Raw genomic sequence first — 20,378 nt, forward strand, 5'->3', positions numbered from 1 at the left:
TAATTTATGTTATTAAATCTTATTTAGAATGTTTTTAAATCAAAACTGCCATTCTTCTTATTAAAACCCCCAAAGAAATGTCGAGGGGAAGCCATTTTGCTCTAAAATGCTAATTCTGTTCTTGGTTGTGGGATAATAAACTGAGCAGCTCTATAAAAACATGAGGGATTTCTTTGTTCACTGCTAGTAACGTTATAACAACAAAACACTAACTCTTGTTTTATATAAAAGTAAAAAAAAAAAATCACAGAAATGTATTGTTGTTGGAGAAACATACTCGTTTTAATATGTAAGAGCTGATGTTTCATTCGAGGAACATTTGGATAGAAACACTACGTCAATAATGCATTCCTGCCTAAACACCAGCCGCCATCTTGGAATTAATGAAAGCAGGCAGAAAGAAAACGATTATGCGGGGAAACTATTAGTTATGGCGCGAGACTAACATGCATTGACTAAAAGCCAATGTTTTTCTCTGAATGATCGAGTCCAGTTTGTGTCGTTAACTCTGAGGCGGTATTTTTGGATCACTGCACTATTTAGCCGGCTAAGTTAGTGCATACTGTTTAGCGTAGATAAATATTGCCGTTATAAAACAAGCAACTCTGTGCAGCAGGTAGGATGACAATGGTCTCAAATTGTGCAAACATAATGCATACTCTTTATATTTTACTGGTGATGGCAATAATTAGCTTTAAAACGCATTTACGTTATTGTTTATTACTGGAAGTGATACTCCAGGAAAGTTTTCATATCATAAAATGCGAATAATTTAACATTGACCCTGCACTGACATTAAGTGTTTTATTTGCTTCTGTTTATTAAATATTGAATAATCACGATCATCCCGCGTTTCTCACAAAAGATCGCAACCAATCAGAGTGCAGGGAAACACGCGTGGAAGTGACGTTTTTAAATGTTTCGCCTACCACCGCTAGCAAAGAGGGAAAAACGTCTGCAGAACAGGGATCATTGTTTTTCCATCATGGCAAACCCCGCGAAGAATTAAAGGAAAAAACGCATTATAAATTTGTGTCCTGTCTTGCACATATGCAAAACTGTGCATGAGGTAAGCCTTCCCTTTCTTCTCCCTAGAAACAACGCGTCGGTGTTTGTAAAGTAGTTGTTAAAAGTTGTGCAGTCAGGTAAAGGCTAGCCCCTGTAGCTTTGCATACACAGCTGCACGGGGTCGCGCATTGGCAGGACACACATGCGTGCAGTTAGCAGGGCGGGCTAATGTTAGCCTCGCGAGCGCGCGTCTGCGTTAAACGGGCTCACGTTTATTATTATGACAGCTTGTAGATACTGAGGCAAGAAATCGGTTTAGCGACATATACATATTACTTTTTTTTTTTTTTTTTTTTTTTTGCCAAAGTATGACATAAAGTAAATAAATATATGAACAGTGTGGGGTACTCTAAAAAGTAATTAATTATTAGCTACTAATTCGACAGTGTAATTAGATTACTGTAGCAATTATTCTCTCTAAAAAGTATTGGATTCATTACTTTCTATATCCCATATCAACCTCGACCAGTTACAAGGATAGACGTGAAACTGCTCTTTTAATTCTTTCAAATAAATAATATAAAATTGCTTAATTATTCTTGAACTGACCAAAGTATTTAAAGGGAGAAGGTTACATTAACAACAAACATTTTAACATTAGACGTTAAATTTTGATGTTAAATCCACTATTGTTTTATGTAGAATTGTTCTATATAGTATTTAATGCAATTACATCCGAAATAACTGTAATCAGATTACAGAAAAAAAAAATAAGAGTAATCCCTTACTTTACTTTTTTCAAGTGAAAGGTAATTAAATTACAGTAATTAATTACTTAGTAATGCATCACACCAACACTGTTTATGATTTTTTTTTCTTTATGTTTGAAAGTATCAGTTATAACATATATATATATATATATATATATATATATATATATATATATATATATATATATATATATATAAATAAAAATTTGGGGAAAAATAAGGTCTTGTAACACATTGTCCAGATTTTAAATGTTATTGTTGATTAAAAGCTGTATTGCATATACCAAAATGATCACTTGTCCTGTTAGCTTTTCTATTTATTAATAATAATAGTACTATTTTAATGTCAAATAGATAGTATATGTTCAGCTACCCACTGGCCATAGCCAACATAGTCTTGTTGACAGGAGTGATGACACCATATAAGCAACGATTTTGTTTACAGAAACATGGCAGAATCGGACCTTTACATGCAATGTGATGAAGATGATCTAGAGCCATGCCAGAGTATTACAGAAAACAGGAATCAGCGATATAACAAAGGTGAATAATGTTTTTTTGTTTAGTTTTCACTATATGTAAAAACACTCATTATCATGTCTTGATCATTTAATCAAGCATTTAATCATATATTAGGAAAACGAGTATAAATAAAAATAAAAGTTTAATGCCTTTTGTTTATTTATTAATTTAGTTACTGTAGTCCCAAGTGGCAATAGTGCACCGATACCAGCACAATCTGATGGCACCACTGAACCGACATCAGCTACTACTGACCTCGTAAATCAAGCTGTGCCTTTGGCTTCTGGTAAGAAGAAAACAAGCATGCAATAAAGATCTAAACAATATTCCAGTGCTATGCAGAATTGACTTTCCAGTTAGAGCCTTACTTTCCTTGTACCTAGTGGTCATTAGTGATCGCAAACATGCCACACTGCAAAAACACTGTTAAAAGAATAACTGTGGGGCTTGTTGATTTGTTTTTACCTTTAGCTCCTGCTGTTACGTTACTGCCTAATGCTGTCCAGCCAGGTGGAGCAGCAGGTGGCACACTTGGCCAAACTATCTACATCAGTGCACAGGTTTCACTTTGCTCTTTTACTATCAATAAGGCATTTAACCTTCTGTTTACATAGACATACCAAAGATGTTGTATTTAAGTGATGATCATCTGTTGTAGCCTAATCCAGGTCAGCCTCTGGCAGGCCCAATGAGTTTGGGAACATCACTTGGTTACATCTTGAATGGACAGCCTATTAGTTTTCTGACTGCTGGTAAGTCATAACTTGATTTAATTACATGGTTACTCCCTCCCAGACATATTTGGCAAGATGCATTGTTGAATTTTAAGTCGCCATGAAAGAAAATTCCCCCTGTGCATTTTCTAAATGCATGTTAAATACAATTCATCTATGCATTTATATTTCGTTTTTACATTTTTTTTGACCATGAAATGTTTAATCATAACTCGATCTTCCTGTGTAAACAACAGACTTCTCTCTGGTGACATATGCCAGACTTCAGGCAATCATTTAGTCTGCTTAAAGGGTTAGTTCACCCAAAAATGAAAATAATGTCATTTATTACTCACCCTCATGCCGTTCCACACCCGTAAGACCTTCGTTAATCTTCGGAACACAAATTAAGATATTTTTGTTGAAATCCGATGGCTCAGTGAGGCCTGCATAGCCAGCAATGACATTTCCTCTCTCAAGATCCATTAATGTAATAAAAACATATTTAAATCAGTTCATGTGAGTACAGTGGTTCAATATTAATATTATAAAGCGACGAGAATATTTTTGGTGCGCCAAACAAACAAAATAACGACTTATATAGTGATGGCCGATTTCAAAACACTGCTTCATGAAGCTTCGGAGCACTATAAATCTTTTGTGTTGAATCATGATTTGGATTGCGTGTCAAACCACCAAACTGCTGAAATCACATGACTTTGGCGCTCCGAACCGCTGATTCGACACAAAAGATTCATAACGCTCCGAAGCTTCATGAAGCAGTGTTTTGAAATCGGCCATCACTATACAAGTTATTTTGTTTTTTTGGCGCACCAAAAATATTCTCGTCGCTTTCATTTTTGAGTGCGACGGCAACATCTTAAAATCCAGTCTGCAACCAATGGATAGAAACAAGTCGCCGCCTTACATTTTTGCCTGTTTTACACTCTAATGTACATCACAATGCAAAAGAAAAGATCTGTTGCTACCTTAATTTCATTGTGACTTTAAAGGCGCAATATGTAATTTACACCACTGGAGGTCGCTTATTCAAAACAAAGGTGTAGCTTGATAAGATGAATGAGTGAATAAGCGTGGAATCATGGGAGTTGGATTGCGCAGCCGATGGAAAACAATCCGACAGCCTCGGGCAGAAATAATGTTCATGGTCTAGCTAGTATTAAAGTTTTATTAACGTTACTGTGGCATGAAGCAGGGCGGGCCGAGAGCTGCGGGAGTCCAGCGAAGCTTTTATTATGCTTATGCTGCAGTCGGCCGCTTTTGCTCTTTTCGTATGTGGGGTATTGCAGCTCTGTTTTACATGGTTAAAACAATCATACTAAATACATTTGAGTGTGTTGAAAGTTATAACGTTACTCTGTGTGTTCTAGTGGGTTTTGGATATTTTAATCTAAAAATCTTACATATTGTGCCTTTAACATTTATATGCACATACAAGTGATGAATGTTCACGCATCAGACATAAATACCAATATAAGTGCTCAAGAGTCTCCAGTGTTCCAGACATCTGTTGCCATGCATTTCGTTTTCTCTGCTGCACAAAAATGTTTTGTATTGTTATGGGAGCATTACTCATTTTGCTGAAATACTTTCTCTGACCTCTTCAGCTCAGACACCCCAGGTGATTGCTCCGCGGATGGTCACCCCAGGGAGTGCATTACAGCAAACGACGCCTGGAAAACTATCAGCATTGCAGATCCCAGTCACCTTGACCATCAATAGCCCCTCAAACGTACAAAGCATCACCTCATCAGCCCCAGGAGTGACCACTCTCAATGTGACACCCTCCAACGTCCTACCAGCCGCAGCTCCAGGTGACAATTCATGCAGTTTATCATACACTTTTTACATTGTGCATCAGTTCTTGAGTCATTTACCTGTCTGTTTTATTTTTTCTTTACTTTGATAGGTGCAACAATTAAAGTTATAAAGTTTACGAAGCTTGCTGGAGCACCTGCAGCTACTGGTCAAGTAGTGAGTTCACTAGTGCAGCCCACCACAACCGTCACCATCCAAAACAACATAAACAGAGCTCCAGCCCCGCTCCTGTCTGGTGGGCTGTCTCAGACTGTGAGACCTCAAGCGCAGATCTTTGCCCCTCCTGCCACAACAACTAACGGTCAGGACCTTTTTCTGATGAATCACTGATTTGTTTTTACCCTCCTATTTTTCTCAAGTTTTTAATTGCTGTTGATGTTTTAGATGTTGACATGAGCTAATTGATTAAACATATTGATTGACATCATTATATGTGTTTTAGAGCTGCACGATTAATCGTTAAAAGATTGCAATCTCGATTCAAACACTCATGCAACCTTATTCCTTAATAACAATGATTCGCTATGTCTATTAAACCTTCGACAAGTACAATCACAGCGAACATTCAGATCTTGGTTCTGACCTGGAGAGAGCAGTTGTCATGTATAGGTATGAAATAGCTTCACAAACAGTCTTTTCCACCATACAGTATCGTTATTTCTGTCTTGCATCAATACAAATGATCAGAGAGTACTGGAATAAAAGTTTATAGCTTGGAATTGGATATAAACACTGATGTCTACTGAAGTGATCAAAGTAGACTAAATCACCTTTTGAACTGGTAACTCGATGCTTCAAATAAAGATTGTATCATTACATCATTACACCAGTAGATGGCGACAAGTGACTGTTTAAAAATGTATTTGTCATTGATTGATTCATTCAAGAAATTGTTCAAAAATGCTGATTCATCCAGTAGTGAGTGAAGTCTTTATGAGTGAGTCATTGAATCATTCATTCAAACCAATAAAAAAAAAAATTTATTCAAATTAATTAAATATTTATTATATAGACTGCAGCAATTAACATTTTGTCACAAGCTCTAGTAAATGATGTTATTTTGTTTAGCTGTCTATTCAGAATTGAGGAAAAATCGTGATCCCTATAGTAAACAAAAAAATGTGATTCTTAACGTATCCAGAATCGTGCAGCTCTTGTGTGTTTAAAGTACTAGTTCACCCAAAAATGAAAATTGTGTCATCATTTAGGCTACGTTCAGACTGTCAGTCCAAATCCGATTTTAGTGCATATCCGATTGAAATCAGATCAGATTTAGCAAGTGTGAATGGCAAAAAATCATATGAAATGCAGCATATGTGGTTTGATATCCTATTCAAATCGCATTTCTGGAAATCCATTTCAGTCTGACTGCTCTGATCAGATTTCGCATGGTTTGTAAATTTCTCACGCCACGACGGGAAACGTAGACGTCAGACATTGTTATAGGAAACATGCTGAAAGTCGCTAAAGAAACAAGGTGTGGTTTGGATTAGGAGCGACATGAAGGTGATTAATTGATGACAGAATTTTCATTTTTGGGTGAACTATCCCTTTGAGAGGTCTTTGAGAAGGGATTGAGTGGAGTATCTTTGTTCTACAGTGTTAAAAAGAGGCTCCAGTTCTTCGAATTTCTGTATCCGCTGTAAAGCCGTTTACCAAAAGAGTCAGTCCCTCCGTGGATACTTCTGTGTAAGTTTTTACTCATAAACTTTTTAGATTAAATACCTACAAACAATGCTGTACGAAGCCTTTCTTGTTTAAGAACCTCCTCTATGGTGGTCTTTAAACCTTTCGCCAAGGTCTGACTCATGTCCATTCATCTTGTTCCCCATTTTCCAGCAATGCAATCAAGAACTTATCAAGAGCGTCCGGGACCTGAAGGCCCAAGCTAGAAAAAGGATCAAGCGCTCGAGTGACAAAACCCACTCAAAACCCTCCACATCAGAGAATCCCGTTTCCTTCTCCACATCCTCAGAAACATCTCTCAAACACGTCACCACTTCTGAGATACCCGAGGGAGCGCCTAATCCTCGCTCTGGAGATTTTGACGACCAAGGCAGAATGATCATGTTAGTTGAAGACTTCTTCTATGGGCAACATCCTGGCCAACCTGCATCACTAAGAACCAATGCAGAGCCCGTCGCAATGAAATGCCAATTTTGTGACAAGAAGGTGAAGGGCAACATCAAGTAAGTTGGTTTTCAGATTCATTTTTGAGGGTTGTTGTTGGTATAGATAGATGTGTTCAACCCTCAACCCTCATTTTAAAGGATGATGAACCACATGAAACACCACATGGAGTTGGAGCGCCAAACAGGGGAAGTGGACTATCATACTATGTGCCAGTATTGCTACAGAAACTTCTCAACGCCCTTCCGTCTGCAGTGCCACGTTGAGACAGTTCATAACCATGCAGAGTCCTCAAGTGAGTCTATACTCCTAGAATGATATATCCTCAAAACCCTTTCATATATATGTCAAAAACTAGGTTTTAAACCATTGTTGATGAATGAGTTGTTAATATTTGACTGCTGGTATTTTAGTTCCAACTTAGAGGCCATATTATGCCCTTTTACAAAGTCTTGATTTTGTTTTTGGGCTCTACTAGAATATGTTTTCATGCTTGAATGTTAAAAAAAAAATACCTTATTTTTCCCATATTTGACATTGTTGCAGCACCTCTTTTCCCAGTCTGTCAGTAACACTCTGTTTAGTTCCTATCTCTGTGAAGCCCTTGCTTCTGAAAAGCACAGTGTGCTCTGATTGGTCGGCTGGACCAGTTTGTTGTGATTGGCCAACCACTTCGAGCGTGTTTGGGAAATGTCATGCCCCTTACCATAACCATGAGTTTCAACACACTCAACCAGGCCCCTGCCCCTTTATTTTGCATATGCCTTGGCCGGGAATTATTTAAATGAGGAATAATGTGACATGAAAACTACAATGAAGTCGTTTCAGGGAGTTCAGAAACAGTCCGCACTGATATAGAAAATAACTCCCTTTGACAAGGCTTTGTAGACCTTTTTCATGCTCGAACAGCAACATTACAATGTAAAAAAGCATAACAGGTCCCCTTTAAAACATTTCATTCTGCTTTACAGAAGTGTGCAAGATCTGTGAGTGGTCATTTGAGAGCGAACCCCTCTTTCTGAACCACATGAAACACGCGCACAAGCCTGGTGAGATGCCCTACATGTGTCAGGTAACTTTGTGTACACGTGCTTCATGTCATTCCTATCAGCAGCAACTGTTTTGTCTTGAACATATTTGTGTAAATCGCTTACTCTTTTTGCTCCTCAGGTGTGCGAGTACCGATCTTCTTTCTACCAAGATGTTATAAGCCACTTCACAGAGCAGCACAAGGACACCTGCATCTTAATGTGTCCCTACTGCTTAAAAGTGTTTAGGTCTTGTGGCGGCTTCCAGTTGCACTACATTAGACATCAGGTAAAGAATGTGCTTAGCAATGAAGTGTCTAAGCTCAGAGAGGTTTTAATGATAGATAATAACACTTAATAACCTTCATCTAATGAACGCATAATTTAATATCACAATCTCATAATGAATAACCCTTTTGCATACTGCACATAATGTTGTGATGTCTACATTCATCTGTAGCAGAATGTGTCTTCTGTATCATTCCTATTAAAGCTTGTGTTTATTCATCCAGAAAAAAAAAGCGCATCATTGTGGCAGATGCCGACTTCAGTTCACTTATGAGAAGGACGAGTTGCACCACAGACAAAGGTTTCACAGGACCTGTGTCAAACCCAAGCAATTAGAGGGCCTCACACCTGGTACTAGGGTAAGAGACTCCCAGTCATATATATTGCTGGTTTATTGCTTGTTTGATGGCCTCACCATTCACCCCTCTCTGCTTCAGGTAATCATCCGAGCTTACGCTGACAGTACTGACAACAGAGTTCAGTTAGGAACACCTCCATTGAACACTTGTTCAAATGCTACATCAACACCTGCAGCATCTCACAGTGTCACCAATAAAGTCATTCCTCTCAAGAAAAAGCCAGTGGAAAGCATGATGGAGCTAATGGTCAAGTTTGAGAGTCAATGGTGAGTGTATATAGATATAATATTTTCTCTCTCTCTCTCTCTGTCTGCTGTTATATATATCTTCTGACCATCATATTGTTCTTCCAGCAAGCCAACAGAAAAACACTTCTGCATGGAATGCAACTTTGACATTCCGTATTTTTCCAACCATTTCCCCACCTACGTGAGCTGTTCCCTCTGCCGATACTGTACTTGCTGTTCCAGAGCTTATGCGAATCACATGATCAGGTGAAAATCTTTCGATTTTTGCAGTTTTTGAGGTAGTATTATTTGAAAAAACAAAGTGTTTTACCTTAGGAATTGACAATATATCATGTATTGATTATTTGCTAATGGATTGATATTGTTTGGTATTATTTAATATTTAATTGTGCATGGTCATTTCCCTTATTTTTACATTTAGATTACCTTTACCTATCTGTAAATAAAACAATTAACATAACATGATCGGGTGGAAAAACTTTCAATTTCATTTTTGTGAGGTGTTGAGTGTTTTCTCATTTCTCCCTCATGTTTATTTGCAGTGTACATGTTCCTCGGAAAAGCACCAAAAAATATATCACCCTATACAAACCCTGCCCAAAGTAAGACCTGAGTTTTATTTTTTGCTCTGAATGTAATATTACTTTTATTGTCAATCGTGATAATGAAAATGTTTGCAGAAAGGGGAGGCTGAACTGTACCACATGTAGATATAAAACTCGGGTTGGAGATTCGATGGCCAAACATCTTGCTGATTATCCTAAACATCAAGCAAGCCGGTGCACCTTGCGGGGTAAGTTGTTTATTTATGTCTAAAAATATTTTTTAACTGAAAAGTCAAGCACTTAATAATGATCCTATCACAGTCACATTATTAATATTATTCCTCATGTTTCAGAAGGATTTTCACGTGGCTATAAAAGGTAAGTTGATTTCTGCTGCTTTTTCATTTTAAATGGATAGTTCACTCAAAAATTTAAATTATATCATTTACTTCCTCATGTTGTTCCATACCTGTGTGTCTGTGAAACATAAAATGTCTTCATTTTAAAATGTCTTCAGGTTTTTTTCTTCCATATAATGGACGTCAGTGGGGTCCGATGTTGTTTCGGACCCCATTGACTTTCATTGTATGGACAAAAATATTCTTCAGAATATCTTCTTTTACAGAAAGTCATACAGGTTTGGAACAACATGAGGATGAGCAAATGAGCAATTCTTAATGGGATAGTTCACCCAAAAAAGAAAACTCTTGGCTGTAGAAACTTAAGGGGTTAGTTCATCCAAAAATGAAAATTATCCCATGATTTACTCACCCTCAAGCCACCTAGGTGTATATGACTATCTTCTTTCAGACGAACACAATTGGAGATTGTTTTTGTATTTAAAAAAAATATCCTGGCTCTTCCAAGCTTTATAACGGTAGTGAATGGGGGTTGGGATTTTGAAGGCCAAAAAAATGCATCCATCCATCATAAAAATAATCTACACAGCTCCAGAGGGTTAATAAAGGCCTTCTGAGGTGAAGCAATTGGTTTTTGTAAGAAAAATATCCATATTTAAAACTTTAATAACTATAATAACTAGCTTCCGGCAGACAGTCGTATGCATTGATTTACAGTATGACGCAGTGATGAACATGGAAGCATGGAGGATAGAGCAAAACAACACCGGTCATGAATCAGAAGTATAAAATGAGAATTTTTAAAGAGAAATGTAAGAGGATTTCGATATAAGTGAAGAGGAGTTTGAGTTTGTTGCACAGCCATATTTGTTTAAACTGTGAGAGGCGTCTAAGCTTACGATACTCCTACATCCTACGTCATACATCGCTTCAGGGGTTTCCCATTTGGCTCAAGTCGACTTGAGCAGTATGCGTACGGTCGTCTGCTGGAAGCTAGTTATTTTAGTTTACAAAGTTATAAATATGGATATTTTTCTTAGAAAAACCCATCGCTTCATTTCAGAAGACCTTTATTAACCCCCTGGAGCCGTATGAATTATTTTTATGATGGATGGATGGATGCACTTTTTTGGGGCTTTAAAATCTCGACCCCCATTTACTACCATTATAAAGCTTAGAAGAGCCAGGATATTTTTAAAAATATCTTTGATTGTGAAAGAAGATAGTCATATACACCTAGGATGGCTTGAGGATGAGTAAATCATGGGATAATTATCATTTTTGGGTGAACTATCCCTTTAATTCATGTAGAGCTCATAAAAGCATTTGGAAAATCCTGTTTAGCAGAAGAGGCTAACTTACAAATTACTTTCATTGTAGATTCGTCTTCATCCCAACGGACCTACTCCGAGGAGGTCAGATACTCAACAACGCATTCTTTTTGCCTTTGCAAGTGAAGCAAGTGAACAGGAGTTCACTTCCTCTGTCCTCTAAACCCCTTCCTCGACCCAGCTACACAATAACGCTGCCTGCTAGTCCCGCTCACACAGCGTCCTTTCCCATTCAGGTGCAATCTATTGAACAAACTGCCGTTCCAGACAAAAACTGTGGCGTCAAACCAGACGCCCCGAAGCAAACTTTGAATGGAGGGCTTTCTGAAGTCGATACAGGACGTACAGTGGAGAATTCACTTACCGTAGCTCAGCTGAAAGTTGTACTGTACGCCCTCTGCTGTGGGATCCCACAGGCCGCCAATCACTTCGACACGCCTCCGGAAGAAGTCCAGTCGTTGCTTTTGAAACGGAAGCTTCAGCTTGAGCCCTTGAGAAGCAGGGAAGGCTTGACGCCACAGGCCGCCGATAGGTTAGTCGAATGGGTGCTATGCCAGCGTGAGCAACAGCTACCTATCGATGAAGCTAACCTTTTCGACTTCATGAGCAGTCATGGTGCGCAAGGTATCTCTTACGACTCGGCGGTTGATTTCTTGCTACGCCATGATCTGGGCTTGCAGGCATTTGCCACCTCTAGCAAGTTGCTACCGGGTAAATCCCAGGAGCTGGAGCGCTCCTTCAGCAGCTTCCTGAAAAAGCAAGTCAATTCACAAGCCTTTAGACTATCTTCTATGGGCGCCATGGATGAGCTTTCCATATTTGTAGATATGGAGCAGCTGGATGAAGCCTCTGCGGATTCGTCGTCCATGTTGTCTGCTTTTAAGTTGATGGGCACCACACATCCATTCATAGAGGTTGTGTTCACAGCCCTGGCTGATGGGACCACATTATCCACCATGCTTTTCCTCAGAGGCGAACCTCTCAAGCCAGATGCACATTCCTTGCCAGACCTCATCATCCTGGAGGCTAGACCAGAAGGGTTCACGGATGAAGAAAAACTACAGCTTTGGTTGGACAAGGTGTGGTGTCGGCATGTCAACCCTATTTCTGGTGGCAAAGGGTTGCTGATAATGGACACGTACAAAGGCCACACGTCTAATGAATTCTTGGCGGCGCTCAACAGTGCCAACACTCTTCCAGGTCTGATCCCTCGCAGTTGCTCTCGCCGTCTGCAGCCCCTTGAAGCCTGCGTGGGGCCTGTGTTACGCGAGTTTCTACAAGCTCGATGGAGCGAGCATGTGACGACGGCGCCACAGGAACTGGCTGGAGCCAAACCAGCTGACCTTGCACTTCTTCTCTCTCGCTGGCTTGTGGAGGTACTGGATGTCCTTAAAGCAGAGCCTAAGCTACTCTTCCGCTCTTTCGATCGGGTTTTGAGCTCAAACCCAGAGGTGACGTCTGAGGAACCTTCAGAGCTCGTGCGGAGTCTCACTGAAGCTCTCCTTGTTAATAAATTGCAAGGAGATAAAGTTGAGGAGCAGAAAGCGGAGACCTCGAGTATTGTTTCTGCAGAATCTTTGTCCTCTCCGCAGTCCAGCATGCTTTCGTTGAAAAAGATCTTTGAGAAAGACAGCGATTTGGAGTCTTTCCATGGTTTTGAAGACTCAGAAATCATTGATCATTAAGTCAGATCATCGAAATTTGCAGGCGTTTTACGTGCCTTCTGCCACCAATAACTGATTATTTTAATTTTGGAGAATAAAATGAACTTCTCATTGAAGTGTCTTTGAAAATGAGTCATGCAAATGTAGGTTATTGCTTGCATATGTCTGTATGGTTGCATTTGTAAATATTTTTTTGCATTAATGGGTGCTAAAGATCCCTAGTTTGAAGTCCTCTGTAGTCAAGGCTTCTACTGTTCTTTGAACTACTAATGTGTAATTTGTTACACCGTGTGGTTTAGTTTATCACTGTTTTCCTCTTCATCAGGTTTGATCTCTATCATAATGTGCATAAATGTAAATAGAAATGATTTGAAATCATTACCTACTGTATTTAGGGTTATACTGTAACATAATTGATTCATGTTAATGAATAAACACTTTTATAGGTAATTTAAGCAGTGTTTTTTTTTCCTTTAAGAAGCATGGGGTGTTGTCTTTTAAGAAGGTATTTAAGTTAAAAGGGTGGTTAATTACTTTTTTTTTTTTAACTTTAGTTAGTGTGTAATGTTGCTGTTTTTGAGCATAAACAACATCTGCAAAGTTACAACACTCAAAGTTCAATGCAAAGGCAGATATTTTCTTTTAAAGAATTCTCTGTTTAAGAACTACAACAAACGGCTGGTAGGAACTACGAGCTTCTTCCCAGGTTAGTGACATCGCTAACCCTAAAATTTACATAAACCCCACCCCCGAGAACACACAACAAAGGGGGTGAGGCCATGTTGGGCTGCTTTAGAGAAGAGGAAGAGTTGTTGTAGTAGAGTGTTGTTACCATGCCGTCATTTTACGCCGGACTGCTTCACAAACGAGGGTCAGTTCAACGCTGGATTTGCACAAAAGATTAACATGACGGCACATGCTAGTCGATGAGTTGAATCCACTCCACAGCAACTACATAAATTTATCCACTAACCGTTCAGAAACGTCCAGTTTCATTCTAAAAGTTGTAACTTCTTCCTGAGTCTTTCCATCAGTGTCGACTCCGGTTTGAACAATGTAAGGCTGAACACCGTTACTGACAATCCTCATTTTGACTGCGTGAGATTCTCCAGCTTTGTTGTTGAGCAACCGAAGCGTGAGCTGTTAAAGCTCCGCCCTCTTCTGGAAAGGGGGCCGGGAGCAGCAGCTCGTTTGCATTTAAAGGGACACACACAAAAAGGCTGTGTTTTTGCTCACACCCAAATAGGGGCAAATTTGACAAGCTATAATAAATGATCTGTGGGGTATTTTGAGCTGAAACTTTACAGACACATTCTGGAAACACCAGACTTATATTACATCTTGTAAAAGTGGCATAATAGGTCCCCTTTAAGTAAATCTGACCAATGGCCTCTAAAATAACAGTTTATACACGCATTGTATGCTATACAGATATACATTTTTAGACAAATTTGCTTTGACATTCATTTTAATTGGCATGTAGAAAACAGAATTTTTAGCATAAACTTAATTTTTTATGTGCTCCTCTTAATCACAGGTAGCTGCTGTTTATTATGTCCCTTTTTGTGTATATGGTCACATGATAAAAATGATGTAGTGTGCTTAAGGTGATTTTAAAAACGTGACACTTTTATTCCACTCCGGGCTCAGTTGGATTAGTATTTCTGGCCATTTTTACTTATGACATAAGAAATATTGAGATTTTTCATTAAATTATAGGTTTCCTTTACATATCTTTAAAAAAATAAATGAAGTTGGAAATTGAACAGCTACAATGTAACTAATGTAACAAATTCATAAACACTTTTGGTGGAAAACTATGGCATAGAATGCAATGTTTTGTAATCATTTTTGCAAATTTGACCAAATCTGTAAAAAAAAACATTAGGTCAGTGACGAATCAGCAGAATTTGGAACAATGTAAAATACATGACAAACTCAAACGTTTACATTTGCAAGGCATAAAATAATTTGCATTCTTAAACATCTATATAAAAATGTTTCTGTGGCCCAGCGGCACTGACCCAAAAGAACAAGTGACTTCTCCATTATGCACTGGATTTGATCTACCGACTAATTATACATGAAAGAGGACAAATGAGGACACAGTAGACAACTTCATTAAGTTTATTTATGAATAACAAAAGAGCGAGAAACAAGTCTAACAGTAATCTTGGCAATATAATAGTGATCTGGTGGTGCTAAGAGCATATCCAAAGATGATGTGACAAAAACAGGCTCAGCAGAACAGGATTCATTCAAAACCACTGCAATAAAACAAACAGCAGTTAGTGGGCCAATAGAATAATCAGCAATCATGATTTAACTGATGTTAAATATGTACATTGAGATATACATCACACATATCCAACAAAATACACTACCATTCAAAGATTGGAGGTCAGTAAGATTTTGTTTTGCTTTTATTCAATGCATCACGGTTTCCACAAAAACAAAGCCGCACAACTGTTTTCAACATTGATAATAATAAGAAAAGTATTTTGAGCTGCAAATCAGCATATTAGAATGATTTCTGAAGGATCATGTGACACTAAAGACTGGAGTAATGATGAAAATTCACAATATTACTGTTTTTACTGTATTTTAATCAAAATTGGTGAGAATAAGAGAATAACATTTTTTAAAAATCTTACCGACCCTAAACAAAAGTGTGTATATTATACTAATTCGAACATTTGTAGAAACCTATACAGTTGTGATACTTCATATCAGAGTTTAATGATCCATCACAAATATCCATAAATGTCTATAAAACCATAAATGGTAAGCAAACATCATGAATAATTTCAGCCTACCTGACCAGATGAGCAATGTCCCAGTTTGTTTCAGAAGACAGTGGTCCAATAATCTCCACACCATCAGCTGTTACAATGGCGATTTCATGCTAGAACAAGACCAAAGAACACACATTATTTTCTGCTTCTTGAAATGCATACAATGAAATGTTGCACATGAGATAACGATCTTTTCATGAAGGACAATCAGCTAAAAGAATAAAGAGCGTGTCTCACCCTGTTGTATGAGCGGGCGTCACGGTAGTACAACACTTTAAGGCATCGCTCTATCAGTGCTCGTGCCTCGTCCTTTGTGATTTCTACCTTGTTGTCCAGCACCTCCCTCATCAAGGGCTGCAAAAACACAAGCATATACGATAAGTTCATAGGATAAAGGGTTTTAGCGTCTGATGTGGGAAAAAAAAAGAAGAAAACTTACCTGAGCCAAATAAGCACCAAATCCTGTCGCTACTGTTGGGGCTTCATATGCAACTCCTAACTTGTCCACATAACCGAGAAAGCTTAAGAGAGAAACAAGAAAAAAAAAAATGTGTTCAGTAAAACTTTAATAACAGACAACTCAATTAATGCCATCATGAAATCAAATTCGTCTGTCTTTACTATATAACTGTACATGACAAGCCTAATTACTATTTGTAGTACCATACTTGTCACTACACCAAATTGTTATAAATTGAAAAACCTCAGGTTTCATAATTCTCAATATCACCAGATACTGAATTAATAATTCAAATTAATTAAATTAATAACAAATTACACAACTACTATAGGTATATCCAGCCTTAACCAGATACACACAGTACACTCACATTATTTGGTATGTATTATATAGCAAATCTCTATTGCCTGATATCGTCAAAAAATGTAAACTATATTATCGCCCAGCGATATATTAAAAGTTTGATATATAGTACATCCTACTTTACCTGCATACATACAACATACTCATGTAAAGAAATATATACTATAGAGCAAAATCGGCTGCGTAACTATTTAGCATCACAAAAGTGTGTATTACCGCACAGTATATTACTGTATTATCGCACAGTTCTATATATATAAAGTTGGATATTTATTATATCTAACTTTGCATACAAACTAACTGCATACAGACAGCACATATACATTTTATTATATATATATATATACACACATACACACACACACACACACACACACACACACATAGAACCGGTCAAAAGTTTGGACACATTACTATTTTTAATGTTTTTGAAAGAAGTCTCTTATGCTCATCAAGCCTGCATTTATTTGATCAAAAATATCAAATATAATTTATTTCTGTGATCAAAGCTGAATTTTCAGCATCATTACTCCAGTCTTCAGTGTCACATGATCCTTCAGAAATCATTCTAATATGCTGATTTATTATCAATGTTATTATCAAACCTGTGATACTTTTTTTAGGATTCTTTGATTAATAAAAAATTTAAAAAGAACACTATTTATTTAAAATAGAAATCTTTTTTAACAATATACACTACCTTTCAAAAGTTTGGGGTCTGTATTTTTTTTTTTTTTTTTGAAAGAAATTAATACTTATATTTAGCAAGGATGTGTTAAATTGATAAAAAGTGATAGCAAAGACTTCTATTGTTAGAAAATGTTCCTATTTCAAATAAATACTGTTCTTTCTAACTTTTTATTCATCAATGAATCCTGAAAAAGTATCACATGTTCCAAAGAAATATTAAGCAGCACAACTGTTTCCAACATTGATAATAACTGAGTATCAAATCAGCATATTAGAATGATTTCTGAAGGATCATGTGACACTGAAGACTGGAATAATGATGCTGAAAATTCAGCTTTGCATCACAGGAATAAATATATTTTAAAAGTATATTAAAATACAAAACCATTCATTTAAATTGTAATAATATTTCAAAATATTACTGTTTTTTTCTGTATTTTTTATCAAATAAATGCAGGCTTGATGAGCGTAAGAGACTTCTTTAAAAAACATTAAAAAAAATAGCAGTGTGTCCAAACTTTTGACTGATACTGTATAGCATATCTCAACTGCTTGATCGCCCAGCTCTAATCTACTAAATGTGACCATATAAAGGCATGAAGATGTTATAAACATTAACATCATGATTTTCTGTAAAGCTGCTTTGAAACCATGTGTTTATGAAAAACACTATACAAATAAATGTGACTTGACTACAACACATTCATCTTAATGTGCATGTTATTCAATAAAACATTTCGTATCATTTCATCAAAATGTAATAATTTATAATAATATAAACTTCACTTCACTAATACCTTTTATTTTTTTACTCCATTAGAGACCAATTCACAAAAGATAAAATCATGTCCCTCCCTACTTTTTTATGTTTCACTCTTAAATAAGTCTGGTGGGTTGTGAATGTTGTTTAATGCTGACTTTCAGTCGTCTGGAAACTGTCCCACCTCTCTCCATTGTAAAATCCACCAATGACCACTGTGTTCCACAAGGGGTTCATCTTGCTGCGGCGGTTGTACATGACCCGTGTGAGCCAGGAGTGGATGGCTTTAGGTGTGTAGCTGTGTCCATCTCCAAGAAGCTCCTCATCGATCCTAAAACAAACACAGAGTTTTCAACCTATTCCAATGACAAAATATTCAACCAAACGTGTGTATACTTACACCATCTGCTCAATGATCTGTTTAAGGTACTGGTAGTCAGCGTAGTCTCCTGAGGCTCCCAGGATGGTGGTGTTGTTGACTTTCATGAGTCGGGAGATGTTGCGGAAACGCGCCAGGGACCCGTAGGAGCCGAGCATGTCAGCAGCAATGATCACACCACCCTTGAACTTTACACCCAGCACTGACGTGCCCGTTACCATGGGGTTGCTGGAAAACATCAAAGATTATAATTTAATCGAATTGAGCGTAAATATACACACATCACCACTCAAAAGTTTGGGGTCTGAAAGATTTTTAACGTTTTAGAAAGTCTTGCTCACCAAGACTGCATTTATTTGATCAAAAATACAATAAAAAACGTAATATTGTTAAATATTCCAGTCTTCAGTGTCACATGATCCTTCAGAAATCATTCTAATATGTTGATTTTCTGCTCAAGAAACATTTATTATTATTAATGTTGAAAACATTTGTGCTACTTCATATTTTTGGCGAAACGGTAATACTTTTTTTTGCATTCTTTGATGAAAATAAAGTTCAAAAGAACAGCAGTTATTTGAAATAGAAATCTTTTGAAACATTATAAATGTCTTTACTGTACTTTTGATTTATTTAATATGTCCTTGCTGAACAAAGAAAAATAAATTTACTGACTCTAAACTCTTAAACGGTGGTGTGTATGGACATCATCATTAATATTTTAACCAAAAAGTACAATCGTATTAGTACTTAAAATCCAACTGACGTCGTTTTAAGTTCACAACTTTCACTTTTGCATATTGTAATATCTGATGTGTTCTTGCATATTCTATGCATTATAAATTTCTAAATTGCGTATTTTTAGTTCAATTATTATTTTTATTAGGGTTTTTTATTACTTGTCTCATTTATGTCCACAATTACGTTAAGACATTCATTATATACTATTGTACTATACTGTATAAGTCTTTTAAAAGACACCGGGTTTGATATTTGCCTATTCATTAGCATTATTGCTAACAAGCTAGCTGATCACTGGACCATATAACTCTTACTTTCTCACTTTATCATGAGTGAGTAAAAACAGATATAAATTATATTCAAAGTATCTTTAAATTTATCAAATAGAGTTAATATATATATATATATTAGACAATTTTCCGGTGTAAACAGCAACTTTCCTCCATGATGATGCAGCAGAGAAAAAGGCAAATCGAAACCATAACTTTAACGGCTGATAAACACAAATCTGAGCAGTCATGATGAACTTACAGTGTGTGTTTGATGGGTCCACATGATGGAGCCGCACTGCTGCTACCCGGGAATGAATAAAACTGACCGGGTTTCGGTCCGTTCTCCCAGAAATTCAGCTTCAGTCCATTCGACTCCATGTTCAAGATTGACGGAAATGACGCACTCACGCCACTATGCGCTCCATGCAACGCGCGCTAGGCATTATGGGATGCTGGGTTGTGTTCATTTCTATGGTTTATTGTCATTTCTGTAGGTTTTAGATGGGTTGTACTTGTGCTGAGAAATATGGGAAAAAATGTTGTTCATATTTAAAGCTAAATAGTAATAAATGTTTAACAAATAAAAAATAAGTGGATCATTAAAATTATTTTAAAATATATAAAACCTGGAAGAGCATTTCAAGCTATAGGGTCCCTCTGGAACTTCCTCTGTGTTTTTAAAATAGTGCTATTTATATATACTTTTTAAAAATCTGTACACTAAGTGTAATCATAAGTCGCCATGAAATCAAAATGGACAATTCTTATTTTTATGGAATATTGCAGCATTTATTATAAATGAGTTATCTGTGCAAAATTAATGTGCCTCATCATCTTTAATCAAAAAAGCTTCCTCTCCCTCCTGCAGCGACATCTTCTCTTCTCTGATGACATGGTGCGAGGGCGTGGCAACCTGTCACTCATATAAGTTCGACCAATAGCAAACCACAACCATCCAATCAATTCCCTGTGGACAAAATCAAGTCCCGCCCTACATTTTCTCTTGTTCGAGAAGCCGTTTCACTCGGATATATGTCACAATAGGGAAGAAAAGACTGTCGCAGCTTTCGTTTTATGTCGACTTTAAGCTTTAGTTCATTGTTGAGGCCTTATA

General features: G+C 37.2%; 2 protein-coding genes across 4 annotated transcripts; one reads left to right on the forward strand and one right to left on the reverse strand.

Annotated features, from left to right (window-relative positions):
- The first annotated feature begins 473 nt into the window (after window positions 1-473).
- pogza (pogo transposable element derived with ZNF domain a) lies at window positions 474-13,254 on the forward strand. Of its 3 annotated transcripts, none has more exons than XM_051873365.1 (19): window positions 474-616; window positions 2,224-2,321; window positions 2,473-2,586; window positions 2,772-2,860; window positions 2,959-3,052; window positions 4,642-4,848; window positions 4,944-5,153; window positions 6,453-6,541; window positions 6,692-7,041; window positions 7,123-7,277; window positions 7,954-8,054; window positions 8,153-8,299; window positions 8,523-8,657; window positions 8,736-8,923; window positions 9,011-9,151; window positions 9,448-9,507; window positions 9,586-9,698; window positions 9,804-9,828; window positions 11,190-13,254. In XM_051873365.1, the coding sequence occupies exons 2-19, from the start codon at window positions 2,228-2,230 to the stop codon at window positions 12,823-12,825; spliced, it is 3,948 nt and encodes a 1,315-aa protein (XP_051729325.1). In that variant the 5' UTR covers window positions 474-616; window positions 2,224-2,227; the 3' UTR covers window positions 12,826-13,254. The 3 variants fall into 3 exon arrangements, with proteins under 3 accessions (XP_051729325.1, XP_051729324.1, XP_051729323.1); XM_051873364.1 differs by lacking the exon at window positions 474-616 and adding an exon at window positions 879-1,069 and having other exon boundaries at window positions 9,807-9,828; XM_051873363.1 differs by lacking the exon at window positions 474-616 and adding an exon at window positions 880-1,069.
- Window positions 13,255-14,916: 1,662 nt separating this feature from the next.
- On the reverse strand, window positions 14,917-19,710 carry psmb4 (proteasome 20S subunit beta 4). Its single transcript, XM_051873522.1, has 7 exons — window positions 19,524-19,710; window positions 18,273-18,479; window positions 18,057-18,203; window positions 16,039-16,120; window positions 15,837-15,953; window positions 15,621-15,709; window positions 14,917-15,071 (listed from the first exon to the last, which is right to left on the reverse strand). The coding sequence occupies exons 1-7, from the start codon at window positions 19,640-19,642 to the stop codon at window positions 15,059-15,061; spliced, it is 774 nt and encodes a 257-aa protein (XP_051729482.1). The 5' UTR covers window positions 19,643-19,710; the 3' UTR covers window positions 14,917-15,058.
- Window positions 19,711-20,378: the final 668 nt, after the last annotated feature.

Source organism: Ctenopharyngodon idella, chromosome 19 (assembly GCF_019924925.1).
Source record: "Ctenopharyngodon idella isolate HZGC_01 chromosome 19, HZGC01, whole genome shotgun sequence".
In the NCBI taxonomy this organism is placed as follows: domain Eukaryota; kingdom Metazoa; phylum Chordata; class Actinopteri; order Cypriniformes; family Xenocyprididae; genus Ctenopharyngodon; species Ctenopharyngodon idella.

Coding starts and splice junctions, on each gene's coding strand:
- pogza (XM_051873363.1), top strand. Junction 2,322..2,472: donor GAATCAGCGATATAACAAAG/GTGAATAATGTT, acceptor TTATTAATTTAG/TTACTGTAGTCCCAAGTGGC. Junction 9,699..9,803: donor AAGCCGGTGCACCTTGCGGG/GTAAGTTGTTTA, acceptor CTCATGTTTCAG/AAGGATTTTCACGTGGCTAT.
- psmb4 (XM_051873522.1), bottom strand. CDS start 19,642: ATGGAGTCGAATGGACTGAAGCTGAATTTCTGGGAGAACGGACCGAAA. Junction 18,480..19,523: donor GGACCCATCAAACACACACT/GTAAGTTCATCA, acceptor GATGTTTTCCAG/CAACCCCATGGTAACGGGCA. Junction 16,121..18,056: donor GGATTTTACAATGGAGAGAG/GTGGGACAGTTT, acceptor TTCTCTCTTAAG/CTTTCTCGGTTATGTGGACA.